General features: G+C 53.9%; 1 protein-coding gene across 1 annotated transcript in view; it reads right to left on the bottom strand.

The window, feature by feature from the left end:
• The window catches only part of LGR6 (leucine rich repeat containing G protein-coupled receptor 6), a 118,632-nt gene that overhangs the window by 11,717 nt on the left and 87,371 nt on the right, over positions 1-19,544 (bottom strand). Inside the window, exons 7-13 of the mRNA XM_062210745.1 lie at positions 9,683-9,751; positions 5,724-5,795; positions 5,458-5,529; positions 3,921-3,989; positions 2,091-2,162; positions 1,019-1,084; positions 30-101 (exon numbers count right to left, since the gene is read on the bottom strand). Of these exons, the coding sequence (XP_062066729.1) occupies positions 30-101; positions 1,019-1,084; positions 2,091-2,162; positions 3,921-3,989; positions 5,458-5,529; positions 5,724-5,795; positions 9,683-9,751 (492 nt within the window). The remainder of the gene's footprint in view (positions 1-29; positions 102-1,018; positions 1,085-2,090; positions 2,163-3,920; positions 3,990-5,457; positions 5,530-5,723; positions 5,796-9,682; positions 9,752-19,544) is intronic.

Raw genomic sequence — 19,544 nt, 5'->3', positions numbered from 1 at the left:
GGCCCACCCTGGGTGCTGTGAGTACTCACAGGGTTTGCAGGGAGCTCAGCTGGCTGAAGGTGTCGGCTCTGATTTCCCAGATGCGGTTGTGTTGGAGGCCACTAGGGCAGCAAGAGAGGCTGGGTGAGCCCGCGGGCTCAGGCCCTGGCCGTGTTCCACGCCCCCCAAGCACTGAGAGGAAGAAAGGAGAGCCCCCCACTTCTGGCACGGGAAGAAAGGGCCTAGCCCGCGGAAGTCACCAGAATTACAGGGAACACAAGGGGATCCGGTTGCCTTGGGTAAGTGGGTCAGGAGACAAAGCCACAAAACCATCCCTGTGGCCCAAAAGGGAGTCAGCTTCCAGTGTTCCCACCGGGCCTGGCTCTCAGCCCAGCCGAATGGCCCCATGGTGCCCACCCTCTGTCACCATGGGTCCTCCAGATCCTAGGCCAGGAGCAGAGACAGCCCAAGTGACTGGCCAAGCTGAGAAACAGGACCCGGGCAAGAGCAAAGACCCTCGTCCTCCCGCCCAGAGGGCACGGAGCCTCCCGTAGCCCCAAAGGCGGTGTTCTGGGGAGAAGCAGCAGGCACACACACCAGCCTGGTGAACGGAGCTGAGAGCATTTTCAGAGTGATTTTCCTCCAGAAACTGGAGCCCCAGGTTTGTTCTTCCACGTAGGATTGTGCCTGTCTGGGTCCCTGTGCACCCATATACACGTGTGTGTTCACGGGGTGCAGAAATGAGCCAGCATGTTCCCACATGCAGGGCACACGGAGCTCTGCCGTGTGTGCCCCTCCACTGGCCACTGCACTTCTATGCTGCTGTTGACTCTCAATGATCCACCTGAGACTGCTGTGGGCGCCAACGCCAGTGGCTGTCACCTGCTGTGGGTCCCAACTCCCAGCCCTGGCCCACCGTTCAGCCAACGGGGAGAGGGGAGAAAGGTCCCTCTGTGCCTTGGCCCTCGCTGAGCCCTGCTCTCCACCCTGCCCAGCCTCCAGCCACACGCCTCCGCCTCTCTCTCGCCCCCAGACTCACATTTCCTCCAACTTCTGACACCTGTGCAGGCTGGGCAGCTCCTCGATCTGGTTGTGAGACAGCTCCCTGCGGAGACAGAAAGGCCGGGGTTGGGGCGGGGGTCAAGCAGGGCTATGAGAAGGCCGCAGGGGCGGCCGCAGCAGCTCAGCCCGGGCTGGGCTTTCCTGCCAGGCAGCCGAGGGCCGGGCCATGGCTGTGGACACGCGTCAGGCAGACTTCTCTACGCTTCCCCTGCTGAGTCCCGCTCCACACCAGGCCTGGGTGGGGTGGACTTAGCAGTTTTCACAGGAGGACCTCCTGATCCAAGAGAAGGCCTGGGGGAAGGGGAGCAGAAAGGGAGGGGGTGTGGAGACAAGGAAGGCAGTGGGGTCTGCGGCACGAGACAGACAGCAGGCAACACTCAGGCAGTACTGAGCCAGCTGGACAAGGCCAAATCGAGCTGTGGCATCTCCGCCCACTGCTCACGGAGTTGGCAGGGAAGGTCCAAGCAGGGGCCCTTGGTGAGCAAATCATTCGACAGATGAGAGACTGAGGCCCAGACGGAGTGCAGAGCCTCCCCAGGGCGCACGGCCAGTCAGCGGCAAGGTGGGGCTGAAGCCCACGTCCAGCTCCTCCCACGTGCCAGGTGTCAGTGCACCCATCTCCTCCCTGGGGAGGAGCCTCAGGTCCAGGTGGGAGTCAAGGGAGAGTGGAGCACGCCCTCCGTGGTCCCAGAAGGCACTGGTTTTCTGGCCATTTATTAAGCACCACTGTGTGCTGGGTGATTTGTATGTGGTTTTCCAGCCCTCACACGTTTGCCCACATTCTACAGGAAACTCAGCGCTCAGAGTCATGCGAGTCCAACAGTCAGTCAGTGACAGACTGACCTTGGGGGTAAGCAGGTGTGACTTCAGAAACCACTGCCGGACAGGGCAGCCCCCTCCCCGCCCCATGCAGGTTCTCAGCAGGAGCCTAGGCCACGCCCCTCTTCAGAACAAGGTGTGACCAAGTGCAACAGAAGCGGGGGAGGCCTTCTTTGCTGGAGGGGCAGGGGCCCAGCGCCAAGACTCTAGAATGCTTGGAAGTCACTCACAGGACCCGGAGCCTGGGCAGCTGTTGGCACAGCCCTGGTGGGAGCAGCCGGATGCCTGCGCGGGTCAGGGTCCTGCCGGGAAAACAGACACAGAGCTGGCACAAGGCCCAGGGCCCTGCCATTCCCAGCCACCCGTCTCCAGTTCTGGGAGGACAGAGCTGGGCAGGGGGTGGGGCTACCATGACAGAGAGGAGGCAGGCGGGGGAGCGGGTGGTGAGAAGCAGAGGGCTGGGGGCAGGGAGTGCAGAGGGACAGGTCCTGCAGGCCCAGCCCTGCCCCACCTACCCTGCTCTGTCCCCACCCCATGTCCCGGAATGGGCTCCAGCAGCACTGGGCCTGTGACACAGGGACCACCTCCTCTCTGCTCTAGGGGACTTGGAGAGGAGGGATGGCTGGGGCAGGGAGCAGAGGACACAGCCCCAGTGGGGCCATGGGAACGAAGCCCAGAGTTTTCTCCCTGTGCCCTAGGGGAGAAAGACAAGTAGAGAAAGGAGGAAGGAGCAGGGGCAGAGTGGCCAGGGACATGGGGGCAGCTTGGAACATGGGCTTGGCTTAGGGACAGGGCGTCCCCAGAAAGACTCGAGGCCAAGGTCGTCCCTGGGGATGAAATTTTCCATGTGCCAGCAAATCCAGGGGAAGACAATAGAGGCCCAGAGAATTCCAGCCCTAGTGGTAGCAGAAAGGGGTCGTGGGTCGTGAGGCGGGACAGTTGGCTTTTCTGCACACCCACCCTTCTCATTCATTCATGTAAAAGGCATCGAGGGGGCTGGGGCTGTGGTGTAGCGGGTGGAGCAGCCGCCTGCAATGCTGGCATCCCATGTGGGCACTGGTTCGTACACTGGCTTCTCTGCTTCTGATCCAGCTCTCTGCTAATATGCTTGGGAAAGCAGCGGAGGATGGCCCAACTGCTTGGGCTCCTGCCACCCATATGAGAGACCCAGATGAAGTTCCTGGCTCCTGGCTTTGACCTGGCCCAGCCCTAGCCATTGTGACCTTCTTTGGAGTAAACCAGTGGATGGAAGATCTCTCTGTCTGTGTAACTCTGACTTTCAAATAAACAAATCTTAAAAAAAAAAAAAAAGGAATCAAGGCTAGTGCTGTGGCACAGCAGGTTAAAGCCCCGGCCTGCAACATCAGCATCCCATATGGGCACCAGTTCGAGTCCCAGCTGCTCCACTTCTGATCCAGCTCTCTGCTAATGTGCCTAGGAAAGCAGCGGAGCATGGCCCAAGTGCTTGGATCCCTGTACCCACGTGGGAGACCTGGATGAAGCGCTTGGCTTCTGGCCTCAGATCAGATTGGTTCTGCTCCGGATGTTAAAGCCATTTGGGGAGTGAAGCAGCAGATGGAAGACCTCTCTCTCTCTCTCTCTCTCTCTCTCTCTCTGCTTCTGCCTCTCTGTAACTCTGCCTTTCAAATAAATAAATAAATCTTTTTTAAAAAAGGCATTGGGGGTCTACTATGCTCTGGCATCCCTTCCCTCACTCTACAGAATGTTATAGAAAATATGAAAATGGCTGTTTGGGAATCAAGGTTCAGAAAGGCCAAGGGCCCCTCCTTCCCCATCATGGGTCCTCCATGCACCTGCAGCTTGAGGTTAGGAACCTTGAACACATCCCTGAAAAATCCCAGGGAGAAGGACCAGCCTCCTCACTCCCATCTCCCCGGCCATTCCTGGCCTTATCTGTAGGCAAAGCCACATAAGGAGATGGCATGGGCCCTGGAGGCTGAGCCCCCAGCAGATGAGGGAAGTGGAGTACAAGGGGGTGGCAAGAGCTGCAGGGGTGAGGCTGGGGAGATGGAGCAGGTGGAGGAAGAGAACTCACTCACAGGGTCTCCAGGCTGGTGGTGCCCTTGAGATCGGGGAACTCCTGGATATCTGTGGCACCATTCAGGGATCTGGAAGCAGAGACAAGCAGCTCTGAGGGGCAGGGGCAGTGCACCACCACCCCGGGCGCTCAGCCTCTGTCTTCTCCCCTCTCAGGGACTCCACCCCAACCTCTCTCAAATCAACCTCTCCAGCCCAGGTGGAGCGTGAGCCACGCTTAGCAGCTTTCTTCTTTTCTTTTTCTTTTAAAAAATCTTATTTTAAATACAGAGACAGACAGACAGATCTTCCATCTGCTGGTTCACTCCCCAAATGCTCCCAACAGTCATGGCTGGGCCAGGCCAAACCCAGGAGCCAGGAACTCCATCTGCATCCCCTATACAGGTGACACAGACCCAGCTACTGAGACAACACCTGCTGCCTCCCAGGATGTGCGTTAGCAGGAAGCTGGCATTGGAAACAGAACCAGAACTTGAGCCCAGGCACTGTGGTATGGGATGCAGGCATCCTAAGTGGCATCTTAACTGTTGCACCATGCACTGGCCCCAGCCATTTTCTTAAGTTGGTCCAGCCAATGTTAACCCCAGACAGAACCAGGCAACTTCATCACTCAGGCCTCAGGCTGCAAAACAACACAGCCAAGGCCTCTGTATAAAGGGCATCAGCTCAGTGCTTCTGAAAAAGGCCCTGGCTGCTAGGGTTTGCTTCTTAGAGCCTGACATCAGGTGGGCCCCACGTTGTCATCGGCTGGGGTTAATTAGTGCCCCATCAGTTTTCCAAACCTGCTTTAGGTTGCTGGCTTTCCCCTCCCCACCTTTCCTATGCATGGAGCCTACATGCAACAGGAACGTGTCAAAGACCCCCAGGAGGCCGTGTGAGGTGCAGCGATGAGCCTGGGGTGCTGGGAGCAGAGGGACCTGCATTCACGCCTGATCAGGATTGGAGGGCCTCAGCTGCTGTCTGTGAAATGGACTGAGAGCGCCTACCTCCAGGGTTAGATGAAGACAAAATGTGACCGTGAACCTGAAAGTGAAGCCCGTGCTTTGGAGTATTGGTTGTGTGTTTGACGCTCTGGTAGGCAGAGAGCAAGGCACCAGGGAGAGGGAACTGGGGTGGGGATTAAAAGAATGCGGGAGGGGAAACAAAGGTGCCATAGGACGGCACAGCAAGCACCAAAGGGATCTCTGTTGCAAGGCCTTGGAAAACCAGCCTTGGTTCTTCCAGCAGCCATTTATGGAATGGCTGCTGCTCCCAGGAACAGGAGGAAAGCGAAGAGGCCAGCAAAGACCACGGAGAAGGGTCTCATTCTTCAACTCGAGAGCTGGTGGGTGGACAGAGGCCATGGGGTCCAGACAGTTCTGGGGATTGGTCTGAGCCAAGTGGAGGCCTGTGGCCCTGAAAAACACGCCTCCAGGGGGGTTGAGCTGTGCAGGGAGAAATTGGCAGGTGGGGGCAGCAGGAGTGCAGGAAGGAATGGGGCAGCGGGGTGGGGTGGGGGAGCGAGATCCAGACCATGGTGGCCTCCCGGTGCCAACTCACAGTGTGTGCAGCTTCGGCAGGTCCTGGAACGCCGACCTTCCCACAGACTGGATCGGGTTATCATAAAAGTATCTGCAAAAAAACCCCAAACCCCGAGTTCCCTTTTTCATCCCTTTCAGCTGGGACCATCCTCTGCTTTCTTCTCTTCCCAGGGGAGACCCCAGAAAGACCACTGAGAGGACGGCCACCCCTCGTCCACTCCTGCCTCCCCAACTGCTGTCCTCCCCAAACACCGCTCAGCACCAGGAGCCCAGAAAGCCACTCACATGGTCTGCAGCAGAGGGTTCCCCACGAAGGCCTTTTCTGGAATAGCCTTGATGTTGTTGTTGTGGAATCCTCTGGAAGACAGCCCCCGGGGACAGTGAGGGTTTGGATGGGAGTGTGGAACGGGAGGGACTCCATGGGGCTTTCAGACAGCCCACAAGACAGGCCGTAGGACCAAAGGGATGCCAGCCGGGGGTCCTAGGCTCCAATCCTGCCTGGGGCTTGTCTTCTTGTATAACAGCACGCCCCTCCTGCCCCCTAACAGGTGGGAAGGAGTGAGCAGTGGAATCCCTGGCTGCAGGCCTCAGGAAGCCTGGGAGAGCAACTCAAGAGCAAGAGGCTGGATCCGGGCCCCAAGGGGGTACCCTCTCCTTGGTCACTGGTGGCAGGAGCCCTGGTGGGTCCCACAGAGGAGGCCATGCAGGAAGGAAAGGGGACCCAAAGGGTCCCTGGAGGAGGGAGGCTCCTCACGTGGAGTCCCTGAGATGAGGAAGCCTAGGAGTGTCCATCACGGCGGGAGGGCTCAGGCCCGAATCTGGGGGTGGATGGAGTGCTGGGGAGATGGGGAACGAGGCACCCCGCCAAGCCAGGAAGCCAGGAATTCTGTGTCTGGTGTGCTGGGATGAGTGTTTCAGAAGAAAACACGTTGGGTGGAAGGCCTAACCTGCGCTGGGCGCGCCCCTTTCACTCACCTGCACTCACGGCAGGTTTCTGCGGCTATCTGCGGTGCCCTTGCCTCTACTCCCCTGGCTCGTCCTCCTGCTGTCCCACCACTATCTGCACCTTCATGCTCTCTCCCTCACGCCTCACCTTGGACACCTCCAGCCAACGCCACCCTCCTGGGCCTGCTTGTTCATTCATCCATTTGTTCCTTCCTTTTATGCATTATGCTTTTAATTTTTAAAATTTTAACTGATACATAAAAATTATACATATTTATAGGGTGCCTTGTGACGTTTTAAAACATGTATACATGTGTAATGTCCAACTCAGGGTAGTCATATCTCCCTCCTCAAATATATGCCCTTTCTTTATGGTGAAAACATTAAAAATTCATATATATATATAAAGAGAGAGAGGGAGAGAGAGAGAGATACATGGCATATTATCATCACTTACAGCCACCCTACACTGCACCACAGAACCCCATAACTCCTCTCTCCTATCTAACTAGAACTGAGGCCCCACCAATCAACCTTTCACTGTCCTCTGCCTGGCCCCTTCTCCCCAGCCTCCATTCTACACTGAACTCCCATGACATCAACTCATGTAGACTCCACATGTGAATGAGGTCAGGTGGTGCTTGTCTTTTTCTTTTTCTTTTTTTTTAAGATTTTTTTATTTATTTGAAAGGCAGAGTTACAGAGAGGCAGAGGCAGAGAGAGAGAGAGAGGAAGAGGTCCTTCATCTGCCATTTCACTCCCCAGATGGCTGCAACAGTCGGAGCTGTGCTGATTCGAAGCCAGAAGCCAGGAGCTTCCTCCGGGTCTCCCACATGGGTGCAGGGGTCCAAGGACTTGAGCCATCTTCTACCGCTTTCCCAGGCCATAGCAGAGAGCTGGATCAGAAGTGGAGCAGCCAGGAATTGAACCAGCACCCATATGGGATGCTGGCACTGCAGGCAGTGGCTCTACCCACTATGCCACAGCGCCGGCCCCTGGTGCTTGTCTTTCTAGGCTTGGCTTATCTCATTACATAATGACCTCTGACTCACTCATATTTTTTCATACACTTTCTTTTATCAAGTGCTGAGCCAAGCTCTAAGAAATTTAGAAATCTGTAAGACAGAGGCCCCTGCTCAAGCAGTTTTTTCTTAATTGATCATTGAAAGAAACAAAAGTGTTTGGGGGCTGGTGCTGTGCCACAGTGGGAGCCTTCGGGGCTGGCACTGTGGTGTAGCGGGCAAAGCCACCACCTGCAGCGCCAGCATCCATATAGGTGCCAATTCAAGTCTCAGCTGTTCCTCTTCTGATCCAGCTCTCTGCTATGGCCTGGGAAAGCGGTAGAAGATGGCCCAAGTCCTTGGGCCCCTGCACCTGCATGGGAGACCTGGAAGAAGCTCCTGGATCCTGGTTTCAGATCAGCTCAGCTCTGGCCATTGCGGTCATTTGGGGAGTGACCAGTGGAATAGAAGACCTCTCTCTCTCTGGCTCTACCGCTCTCTGTAACTCTTTCAAATAAATAAAATAATTCTTTGGACGACAGGTGAATGATGGGTGGGTAAGAGGGATGGATGGACGGGTGATGATGGCTTGGTGACAGATGGGCAGGTGGATGGATGGACATATGGATGGATGAACGGATTTGCGGATTGACAGGTGGGTAGATGGGGAGATGGCTGGATGGAAGTTGGTATGAATGGGTGCATGATGCATGCATACATGTATGTATGTATGTGTGGGTGGGTGGATATATGTATGTACGTATGTATGTATGGGTCGATGTATGCATGTATGGATAGGCAGATGCGTGGATGGGTGGATGGATGGGTGGATAGACACACACACACGCACACACACACACACCCCAATATGTGTATGTTCTCATTCCTGCTGACGGAGGCCTCTGCTTTTTCTTCCCTAGTGCGTCTGCATACCCTGTTCCATTGGTGCCTTCTGGATGATCAGATTTCCTTCTTCTCATGTTTCAGCTCAAAGGGAAAAATATCAGACCTTGGTGACTCACGGGCAGTAGAGGACTCCCCATTGTTTCTCATTTACACCCTTTCTTCCAGGTGGCCCAGCTGCTCATTTCTAAAATTCGTTATTTGAAAGGCAGAATGACAGAGAGAGAGAGAGAGATCTTCCACCTGCTAGTTCATTCCCCAGTGTCTTCAGGAGCCAGGAAGTCAGTCCAGGCCTCCCATGTGAGTGGCAGGAACTCAAATACCTGCGCCGTCATCTGCTGCTTCCCAGGTGCATTCGCAGGAAGCTAGACTGGAAGCACAGAGTAGCCACGACTCAAACCAGGCTCTCTAATGTGGACGTCCTAAGTGGCAGCTTAACCCACTGTGTCACATGTCTGCTGCGTCCCTGGCTGTTATTATCTGCTGCCCACATCTGACATTCATACCTTCAAAGGAGGGTGGCATGGGGCTGGTGCTGTAGGTCTTCCGTGGTGCATATAAAAGCTGGGGGCTCTGCATGAGTGTGCAGGCCACCTTAAGCTGGTCTCACTCTAGCACTGGAATAGGTCTCCTAGATCCCCAAGAGTGTCCTCTCCAGGCGGGCTGGCCTCCCTCCGGTGACCATCCCCTGCCAGCTCAGCTTCTGTTTGCATCATCATCTGCCCTGTTCCACCTGGAATCTCTCTCCTCCTCCCCTGCTCACCCTTCAGCATCTGTCTCAGGGTGCATCACTCCACAGTTATCTTCCTATGCTGCGACTGCTAACTTTTAGGGGAAGCATGATAGCCTGTTTGTGCTGTCTCCTGCTTTACATGGGTTACTTTGTGTCCTTGAGGGCCGTGTCTGTCTCACCCTTTGTGTTCAGCACCCAGCATGCCCTGGGCATCTGGGGTGCCCAGCGAAGACTGAAATGGAATGGCCAATAGTGGCTGTGGGGAAGCAGAGCCAACTTCTCAGGCCCCCAGGCAGAAGGTGCTGAGGAGCGGCTGTGTACACCAGCCTCCGGTTCCTCTCCTCATTCTTCTCTGGACACATCCCGCCAAGGTGGGAGCAGTGCCAGGCGCAGGCTACAGGAAGTGGCTTGTGCCATGTGTCTTCCTGGGCTGGAAGGCCCAGGGCCATTTCTGCTGGTGACACACCCGTAGGAAATGTTCAAAGCCAAGCTAATGAGGCCTGTGACTACTTAGAGCTGCCCCAGGGACTTCGCACAGCTACGGCTTTTGAAAGAACCACGGGAGATGGGGAGGTGAGGGCACAAGGGAGCCGGCCCAGGCTGGCTGCAGCCCCCATCCTTGAGGGGTGAGGACACCCACAGAAACCAGCAGAGGAGCTTACAGTTCCTGCAGTCTGCCCAGGGTCCGGATGGCCACGGGGAACTCCTGCAGCTCATTATAGTTCAGGTCCCTGGAACAGAAAGCAGAGCAGTCATGAGAGCAGAGGCTTAACGGGGCATGTCAGGGTCCCTGAGAAACGGAAACTTGGCTCTGGCTTGGCCAGGGAGATGGCTTTCCAATCTGTTGGATCCAGCTGCCGATGTCTGGAAACACATTTCTGGAATGTTTGTACTCCTTTCCTGCTCCACAAATCCTCAGACTGCAGTCTTCCCGGCAGCAGACTGTTTAGAAGGGGGGACACATTTCAGGGGTGTGGAAACCTGGACCCATCTCCCTAAGCGTACAGTTTCCATCAGCCCAAGAAAGCATCTCAAGGTGTTTTTTTAAAAATTTATTTGAAAGGCAGAGAGAGAAAGAGCTAGAGATGGAGAGATTTTCCATCTACCTGCTCACTCCCTAAATGTCTGAAACAGCCTGGCCCAGGCCAAAGCCAGAAGCTCAGAACCCAATCCAGGTCTCCCACATGGGTGGCAAGAATCCATCTACTTGAACCTGCTGCTTCCCAGGTGCATGTTAGCAGGAAGCTGGTACTGGGAGTGAAGTCAGGAACGAAACGCAAGCACTCTGGTGTGGGACACAGGCTTCCCAAGCAACTTAGCCACTGTGCCCCTATTTTTCATTTTTAATTGACACATAGTTGAATGATCTTTAGCAATTTGTTACTAGTACTAGAGATTCCAGAAAGTGCGTTGGCTACCCGCAGCTCTTGCTGTTATCTTCTATAAACATGGGCTGTGTTTTGGGGCTGGGATTGTGGTGCAGTAGGTAAAGCCGTCACTTGCAACCGTTATCCCATATGGGAGAGCACCAGTTCTAGAAGTGCCGGTTTGAGTCTCACCTACTCCACTTGTTTTTTTTAAGATTTTTTTATTTATTTGAAAGGCAGAATTACAGAGAGACAGAGGCAGAGAAAGAGAGAGAGAGAGAGAGAGAGAGAGAGAGAGAGATCCTCCATCTGCCATTTTATTTCCCAGATGGCCACAACAGCCGGAGCTAGGCTGATCTGAAGCCAGGAGCCAGGAGCTTCTTCCGGGGCTCCCACGTGGGTGCAGGGACCGGAGGACTTGGGCCATCTTCTACTGCTTTCCCAGGCTACTACAGAGAACTGGATCAGAAGTGGAGCAGCCAGGACTCAAATTGGCTCCCATATGGGATGCTGGCACCACAGGTGGCAGCTTCATCCACTACACAGTGTTAGTCCCTACTCCACTTCTGATCCAGCTCCTTGCTAATGCTGCTGGGAAGGCAGCAGAGGATGGCCCGGTGCTTGGTTCCCTGCCACTGATGAAGAGTTCTAGGCTCCTGGCTCAGTCCTGGCTATGGCAGCCAACCGGGGAGCAAACCAGCAGATGGAGGATCTCTTTCTCTCTCTCTCTCCTGTCACTGCCTTTCAAATAAATAAATGAAGCTTAAGAAAAAAGAATATAAATGGGCAGGGTTTTTATCTTTATTTTCTCTTACCCTTTTCTGCATTTTCCACTTTTATTATACAACATATATATAATCAGAAAGCAACGGCTAACTGTACAAAGGAAGGGCAATCCAAGATGACCTGGATGTGGAGTGTTTGAGTCAGCTTTTCATTATTTTAACTCAATTACTCGGCAGAAAAAGGTTGATTTTGGCCTACAGTTTGGAGGTTCACAGTTCAAGATCAGGTGGCTCCACTGGTCTGACACCTGGTGGAGGCCAGCTGTGGTGGAGCAGATGCCAAACAATCACATGGTGAGCCAGGAAGCAGAGATACAGGAAGAATTCTCTTCCTTGACCATCCTTGTGGTCTTTCCAAGCGTCTATCACCAGGCTCTGCCCCAGCCATGTACCCCACTTCAATCACTCCCCCAAGGCCCAGTGCCAGGGCCGTCACTGGGCCGAGCCACCTCCCTGACCCCTCACCGGGAGCATTCATCCATTTGCTGTGAACGGAAGATGGTGGGGTTCAGGGGTTCACACGTCTGCATGATTCTGGGAACAGGTCCTGTTCAGTCCACAACACAGCGACACAGTGGTTCCAATCAACTGCTAGTGGGAACTTAGCAGGCACAACCTCTTAGGAGCAACTGACAGCACCTTCAGAGGAAAGGACTGACACTCGGGAACTCCAAGTCTAGGACTTTCACCCTACAGAAAAAGTCTCTATCTGTGTGGAAAGAAACAGGATACTTCAAAAAGTTCATGGAAAATGAAATTGAAGATGTTTGTTTTGCTGCCAAAAATTAAAATTGTACATATAAGGGTTCTTCAGAAAGGTCATGGAAGATGAATACTATGAAAAAACTATGCATATGGCCGGCACCTCGGCTTACTAGGCTAATCCTCCGCCTGCGGCGCCGGCACACCGGGTTCTAGTTCCGGTCGGCGCTGGATTCTGTCCCGGTTGCCCCTCTTCCAGGCCAGCCCTCTGCTATGGCCCGGGAGTGCAGTGGAGGATGGCTCAAGTGCTTGGGCCCTGCACCCCATGGGAGACCAGGAGAAGCACCTGGCTCCTGGCTTCGGATCAGCGCGATGCGTCAGCCACAGTGCGCCGGCCGTGGCAGCCATTGGAGGGTGAACCAACAGCAAAGGAAGACCTTTCTCTCTGTCTCTCTCTCTGTCTACTCTGCCTGTCAAAAAATAAAAAAAAAAAAAAGAGAAAAAATTAGTAAAAAAAAAAAACAAAAACTATGCATAGATTTCAAAGAATTTTGCGATAAAATAAAACTTATCTTTTAATTATATTTTCCATGAACTTTTTGAAGTACCCTTGCCTTTGTATAAAGATGCTCATAACAACATTGTTTAGGCAACAGAGGCAAAATGCTGACCCATGAGTCATCACAGCTTTGTTCCTTCAACTCTTTCAAGGGGCTTCTGTGTTTGTGGCTATGACAAGGCCAGGGAGGGAGGAAAATGGGAAGAGGCCAAGGGAAAATTTGATTTTCATCAGCAGACTTAGAACTGCTTGTGACAAACAGCCCAGAGCCCCCAAGGCAGGCGAGGCCTGTAGAAAGGGCGGGACGCCCAGGAGAGACCAGGAAGTGGAGAGTAAGAGCCACCGAGGATTTGCAGGGGTTTGCCCGTGCTGGTGTGGGCCCCCTGTCTACCAGCGCCATGAGCACCTTCGGAAGAGGGAGCGACTTTGGAAATGTTAAGGCAGGCTTTCGTTTCCCTCAGTTGTCAGTGAGTTGGCCCCTGTGAAATGGGCCTGACTGGGAGAGGGCCTCAATGCCTCTAAAGTCCTGTGGCTGGGACACCTGGTCCCAGGCTCTGGCGATGGGAGGGAGGGTAAACAGGGGGGCCGCTCAGACACTTCCCTCTCAGCCTCAAATGCTCAAAACCATCTCTTCAGTCTTTTTTTTTTTTTTAATTTATTTAAAAGGCAGAGTTATAGGGGAGGGAGGGAGGGAGGAAGAGAGGAAGACAGGAAGAGAGGAAGAGAGGGAGAGAGGGAGAGAGGGAGAGAGGGAGAGATAGAGAAAGAGATCTTCCATCCAATGCTTCACTCCCCAAATTGTTGTGATAGCCAGGTCAGGGCCAGGCCAAAGCCAGGAGCCAGGAGCTTCATCCAGGTCTCCCACGTGGGTGCAGGGACCCAAGCACTTGGGCCAAACTCCACTGCTTTCTCATGCACATTAGCAGGGAGCTGGATCAGAAGTGGAGCAGCCAGGACTTGAACCGGTGCCTATACGGGATGCCGGGGCTGCAGGTGGTGGTCTAACCCATTACGCCACAGCGCCGGCCCCAAGACCATCTTCTCAGTCCTAAAGCCACCCAACGAGGTGGGTGTTTGTTGTGGAGGTTAGGATGGGACTTGGGATGCCTGCACTCCACATCAGAATGCCTGGATTTGAGTCTTGGCTCTGCTCAACAGTTGAAGTTCCAACTGTTGTGGGCATCCGGGAAGTGAGCTAGTGGATGGGCGATGTCTCTCCGTCTCTTTCTGTCATCCTCTCTTCCAAATAAATAAAATCAAGCTACCCTTGGCCTGACCGCTTTCACAGCTGTCCAGAGCCAGGGCAGGGGCACCACATGGAGGCCCTTTAATTACAGCATGACTTGGCAGGCTTTGCTGGATAAATACCGTGTTAACACGGAGATGATGACAGGCTCCCCTGCATGACAGGATCATTACACTTAATAGTCCGCAGGTAAAGCCAGAAACCCAGCTCAAGGGTCAGAGAGCAGTGACAAGCGACTGGCAGCCAGTGAGCCAGGTAATTGTCCCCCTACATACATGCGCTAATTACCCGATTGCCGGCAGACTGCCCTGGCGATCTTGGGTAATTGCAACACAAACCCCTTCAGCTCTGCCTGCTCTGCTCTGTTCAGTGAGCCCGACAGCTCTGCCCCCCACACTCCAAACACAGAGAGGCAAGGATGTAGTTGAGCTGAGCCCAGGCGCGTGCAAAGCTCTTCCGCTGAAACCAGAGGCCCCGGAGCTGGAGGCAGGAGAAGATTTTCAGATGCTGAAGTTGCCGGTGCTCTCCCAGGGGCTCTAGGACATCGGGTTGGGGGAGAGAAGGATGGAGGTCACAGGGATGAAGGAGGGGCCCCTGTTGATCTTAAGTTGCATCAATGTCTCCCTTTCAACCTGGCTCAGGTCACTGAGGAATTCTCTGTTGCCCAAGGATAACTAGATTTGCCTTAGTTCTGTGGACGTACCTTCATTCAAAAGCCTTAGTATTGCATTATTCTCTCAAATGCAAAGAATTGCCTTGGTCTGGCCTCAGAGCCTTTGCTTGCTCTTCCTCCTGCCTGGAACACGCTTCCCCTGACATGTTTACGGCTCACACCCCCATTTCACTGGGTCTCTGCCCAAGCTATACCTCATCAGCAAGGCCTTCCCTAATCTCTCTGTTTAAGTTAGTGTGGCCAGGGCTAGGCATTCAGCCCAGTGGGTAGGACACCAGGTAAGACGCCTGGATCCCACATCAAAGTACCTGAATTTCCAGTTTTCTGCTGATGCGGAACCCAGGGGGCAGCAGTGGTAGCTCCAAGTGGCTATGTCCCTGACACACACGTGGGGGAACTGCACCGAGTCCCCAGCTCCTGGCTTCAGCCGCAATCAGGGGTCATTGTGAGTATTTGGGGTGTGAACCAGGGGATGGAAGCTTACTCTCTCCTTCCCTCTCAAATAAATAAATAAAAATTTGAAAATAAAAGAGCACAGCCATTCATTTTTCCCCTCCCCAGTGCAATAGATTAAAAGTGGCCAAAAATCCTCTGTAGCTTCTCCTATTAAGAAGTGGCCTCTGGGCCGGCGCCGCGGCTCAATAGGCTAATCCTCCACCTTGCGGCGCCGGCACACTGGGTTCTAGTCCCAGTTGGGGCGCCAGATTCTGTCCCGGTTGCCCCTCTTCCAGGCCAGCTCTCTGCTGTGGCCCGGGAGTGCAGTGGAGGATGGCCCAAGTGCTTGGGCCCGGCACCCCATGGGAGACCAGGATAAGCACCTGGCTCCTGCCATCAGATCAGTGCGGTGCGCCAGCCACAGTGTGCCAGCCACGGCGGCCATTGGAGGGTGAACCAATGGCAAAGGAAGACCTTTCTGTCTCTCTCACTGTCCACTCTGCCTGTCAAAAAAAAAAAAAAAAAAAAAAAAAGAAGTGGCCTCTGACTTGGGACTGGGCTAAGTTTGTATTGACTGGCTGAGTGACCAACTGAATGAGGCAGAAGGGATCTGCTGTGACCTGGTCCGAGGTCACATGAGCCTCATGGCCTCTGCCTTTGAAATTTTAAAATGCTCCCATTGACACGTAAGGAAGAGCAGGCTGGACTCTTGAATGGTGAGAGCCACGTGGAGAGAGAGGGCCAGCCAACGGCTAGCAGCAGTGTCACATGCCCACGTATGCGTCTGTCTTGGACCCCCTAAGCCTAGTTAAGGATCCACATGCCAACAGCCCCATGAGTAGTGGAAAAATCACCCTGGCGAGCCAGCCAAGCCATGGATTCATGAGAAATAATAAAGTACTGTTTTCTTGAATTTCTTTGTTTACTGATTTATTTGAGAGGCACAGAGAGAGAGAGAGAGAGAGAGAGAGAGAAACAGAGAGAGCTCCCATCAGCTGGTTCACTCCCCAAATGCCCACAATGGCTGGGACTGTGCCAGCCCAAATTCAGGAGCCAGAAATGCAAACCAGGTCTCCCTTGTGGATGCCAGGAAGCAAACTACTGGGGCCATCACCTCTGCCTCTCAGGGTTGCAGGAGCAGGAAGCAGGAGGGGGAATGAAACGCGGACACCCCCAGGAAGGATGCAGACTTCTCAGCCAGCACCTTCATGGCTCGGCTTCACGCCCACCCCTCCGGGGTTATTTTGAGCCATGAAGGTTTGGATCATTTGTTCGATAGCAATAGATAAAAAGACACCCTGCCTTCTTTATCTTCCCAGCATTTACTGCTACCTGATATCTATTTGCTTATATTCTTCCCACTCAACCAGAATGAAAGTAACTTGAAAATAGGATCTATGTCTGCTAAAACACACCAGAATAATACCTGGCACAGAGGAGGAGCTCAAAAGATTCTGGATGAATAAATGAAAAGGTCTAAATAAATTCATTAATGAAAAAAAAAAAAACCTATGTTCAAAAGGACGTGAGACACTTGGCTGGTGCCACGGTGGCACGTAGTAGTCCTGAGTGGGACTGTTGGGCCTGCCCAGAGCCACGCAGCACATGGTAGTCTTGAGTGAGACTGTTGGGCCTGCCCAGAGTCACGGAGCATGTGGTAGTCCTGAGTGAGACTGTTGGGCCTGCCCAGAGCCACGGAGCACGTGGTAGCCCTGAGTGGGACTATTGGGCCTGCCCAGAACCACAGAGCGTATGGCAGGGGCCTCATGCAACTCTGCTATCGCTGAGGCCTTATACTGCTTATCGGGCCCATGTCCAGGCAGCCAAACTGAGTGGTTCCAGCCCTCCTTGGCAGTTTCTGGTCAGGAATTTTGCCAGCAGTGGTCAGTGAGGAAAAGACATGTGAGTGAGAAGGCTGCTTTCATAGAGAAATGTGGGAGAATAAAATTTGTACAAACGTCAAAGCGAGTCCTGCAACCGCCATGCCCAAGGGGTGGTCTGAATCTTCCCATTCGGATGTCTACACAGATTCAGTGGCCTGGGTAATCGTCACAGCCCTGCTTTGTTCGGTGCCCTGTAGATGAAATCTCTGGCTCTTACTGTCCAGGGGATGAGATTGTGCAACCCTCTCTGCCCTGATGAATTCACCCACAGATGAATTGCTGCGCCACAGATGCTTGCTGCCAAATGTCCCAAAATACATGAAGAATTCTGTTAGGTGAAGTGGGGGGTGGGGGGCTGGAGAGATGGGGCAATCACTCCTGTCTAGATAAATGCACAAGGCAACAGGCTGAGCATCCTGGGCAGTGCATGGCGGGTGCTGGAGAATGTACTGAGCACCAGCACCTTCAGGGACTATGGCAAACACAAAGCTGGGAAGACCAGGAGAGCTGTGTGCAGACTAAACTCCTGAACAGGTCTTGTTGGTCAGGCAGGATTTCAGTAAGAAGGGATGGGTGGACAAAGCAGAGAGAGCATGATTGAGAGGAAGCAAGAAGGAGTTGGTGCTGTGGTGTAGTGGGCTGTCTCTGCCTACAGTGCCGGCATCCCATATGGCACTGGTTCAAGTCCCGGCTGTTCCACTTCTGAGCCAGCTCTCTGCTATGGCCTGGGAAAACAGTAGAAGATGACCCAAGCACTTGGGCCCCTGCACCCGTGTGGGAGACCTGGAGAGGGCTCCTGGCTCCTGGCTTCAGATGGGCCCAGCTCCAGCCATTGGAGCACTTGGGGAGTGACTCAGCAGGTGGACTCTTGTGCACCCATCTATCTGGCACACTCGCCTCCAGGCCATTGTAGGATAACACGAGTTGAGCACTGACTATGCACCAGCTCCTAAGTGCTTTGGTTGAATGATCTCTTAAGAGAGCCTTGGGAGATGGCTATCACTATTATGTCCATTTTACAGTTGATGGAAGTGAGACACAAAGATTTAATCACTCAGTCATGCACAGCTGATCCATGGCTGTGACAGGGTCACCTTATATCTGTCCAACTGCACCTTCTCCTTTCTCCATAACTGAGCTGCCCAATAACCATGCATACTTACTAAATTAAAAATAATCAAGAAATTCAGCTCGCAGTTTTACCAGCCGCACTTCAGGTGCTCAATGGCAACCTGTGGTTAGCGCCCATCTTATCAGAAGCACAAATGCAGCACATGTCCATCTCTGCAGAAAAACCTATTGGATTGCCCCATCCAATCACAACAGAAGGAACTCCCAGGGATATAACTAGAGTGTGTTTCCCAGCCTCCCGAGCGGTAGCTTCTCACCCAAGAAGGTGGGCAGAGATGGCGCCAGCCACTTCTACTCCACGCTTTACACAACAGCCAGCCCATCCTCTCCATGGTCTCTCTACCCTTTCTCCAGCTAAATGACAAACACCATCAGGCCCTACGGTGGGCGAGGTCTGAAAAAGCCAGGTTCCTCAGTTGCCACCTGGAAGTGGGCCTCCAGCCAGGAAGAAACACCCTCCTTCTGTTACATGATCCAGAAACACACTTCTGTGTTCCAGCCATTGTTTTGGTCCATTTATTACAGCAACTTAGCCTCCCCTAGCTAACTCAGTGTCACAGCTGAGATTTGAACCCTGGCAGTTTGGGGCTCAGAGCCCATACTTGCAGCCACTACACATCTGCCTAGAAGACCTCCTTAACACACAGAGGCTGCCACTCTCCTGCCGAACACTCTGAAAAGGCTTCCAGAATGAGGTGCAGAGGCCTCCGTGGGCGCCAGCGCCCTGCACTCCTCCTTTGGCCGCACCCACCGTCTCAGCCCTCCCTGCGCTGTCAGTCCCTGGAGGGTTTCCCTGTGCCAGGCGTGCTCCCAGCCCGGGGTGCCCTCTGCCCACATCCTCAGCTGCTGAAATCCTGGTCATCCTTTGAAGTCTGGCTCAAGTGCAGCTCTCCCCGTGAGCCCAGCCTCACCCTGCAATCCCAGTGAGTCACTCTCTCGGCATTTTCTGGTGCTTCTTCCTCAGCACGCACTGCGCTGCTCTGGGAAAGATGATGGCAGGGTGATCACAGTCATCGCTGGGCGACAGCCGTGGTTCCAGGTGATTTACATACATTAATTCACTCGGTCCCCAGCATGCCAAGCCTTTGAGGTCGGTACCATTATTACCTCCATTTTTCAGATGAGAAATGGAAACACAGAGAGGTAATCTCTTGGCCACAGTTCCGGAGCCAGGCGAGGGAGAGCCGGGAGCGAAGCCCGGGCAGTCCGGAGAGGGGTTATCTGCGTATCATCTCCTCCACGAGACAAGGAGCTTGCTGAGGTCAGGAAGCATCTGGGTTCACTTTCGGATCCCCCTCTTCCCCTCGGCCAGGAAGGGAGCCACATGCGTGAATGCTCGTTGTGGAAGATGCTCACGCGAGCCCCCTGGACAAGGTGCTCGGATGCAGGTGCCTTTAGCCTTTGGGGCAGTGCCTTGGCCTCAAACTTGCAGACTCTTGGTGACTGGGGAAGAAGTCCCCCGGCCCGGTGTGGGCTCAGCCTGATTCTTCCGTTGCAGGGAGGTTTACGACGCCCTAAACTTCAGCTGGAAAACTCATCCACGGCTTTACAGTCTATTGTCTTTAACAGCCCGGAATCAGCCAGAAGCTCGGGAAGAGTTAATTGTCCTGTCTGCCGCTCCCGGAGCTGGACGCAGATGGGGAAGGGCTGAGGTTAGAAAGAAACCATTCTCAACTCCAGCCAGAGCTCGATCTGGAAGCTGCAGCTGTCCACGGCTAATCCTCGCCGGCATCTGCCTCACTG

The sequence above is a fragment of the Lepus europaeus genome, chromosome 14, assembly GCF_033115175.1.
Source record: "Lepus europaeus isolate LE1 chromosome 14, mLepTim1.pri, whole genome shotgun sequence".
NCBI lineage: Eukaryota > Metazoa > Chordata > Mammalia > Lagomorpha > Leporidae > Lepus > Lepus europaeus.
Note: the sequence above shows the minus strand (reverse complement) of the source record. Positions and strands in the feature narration are given on the sequence as shown.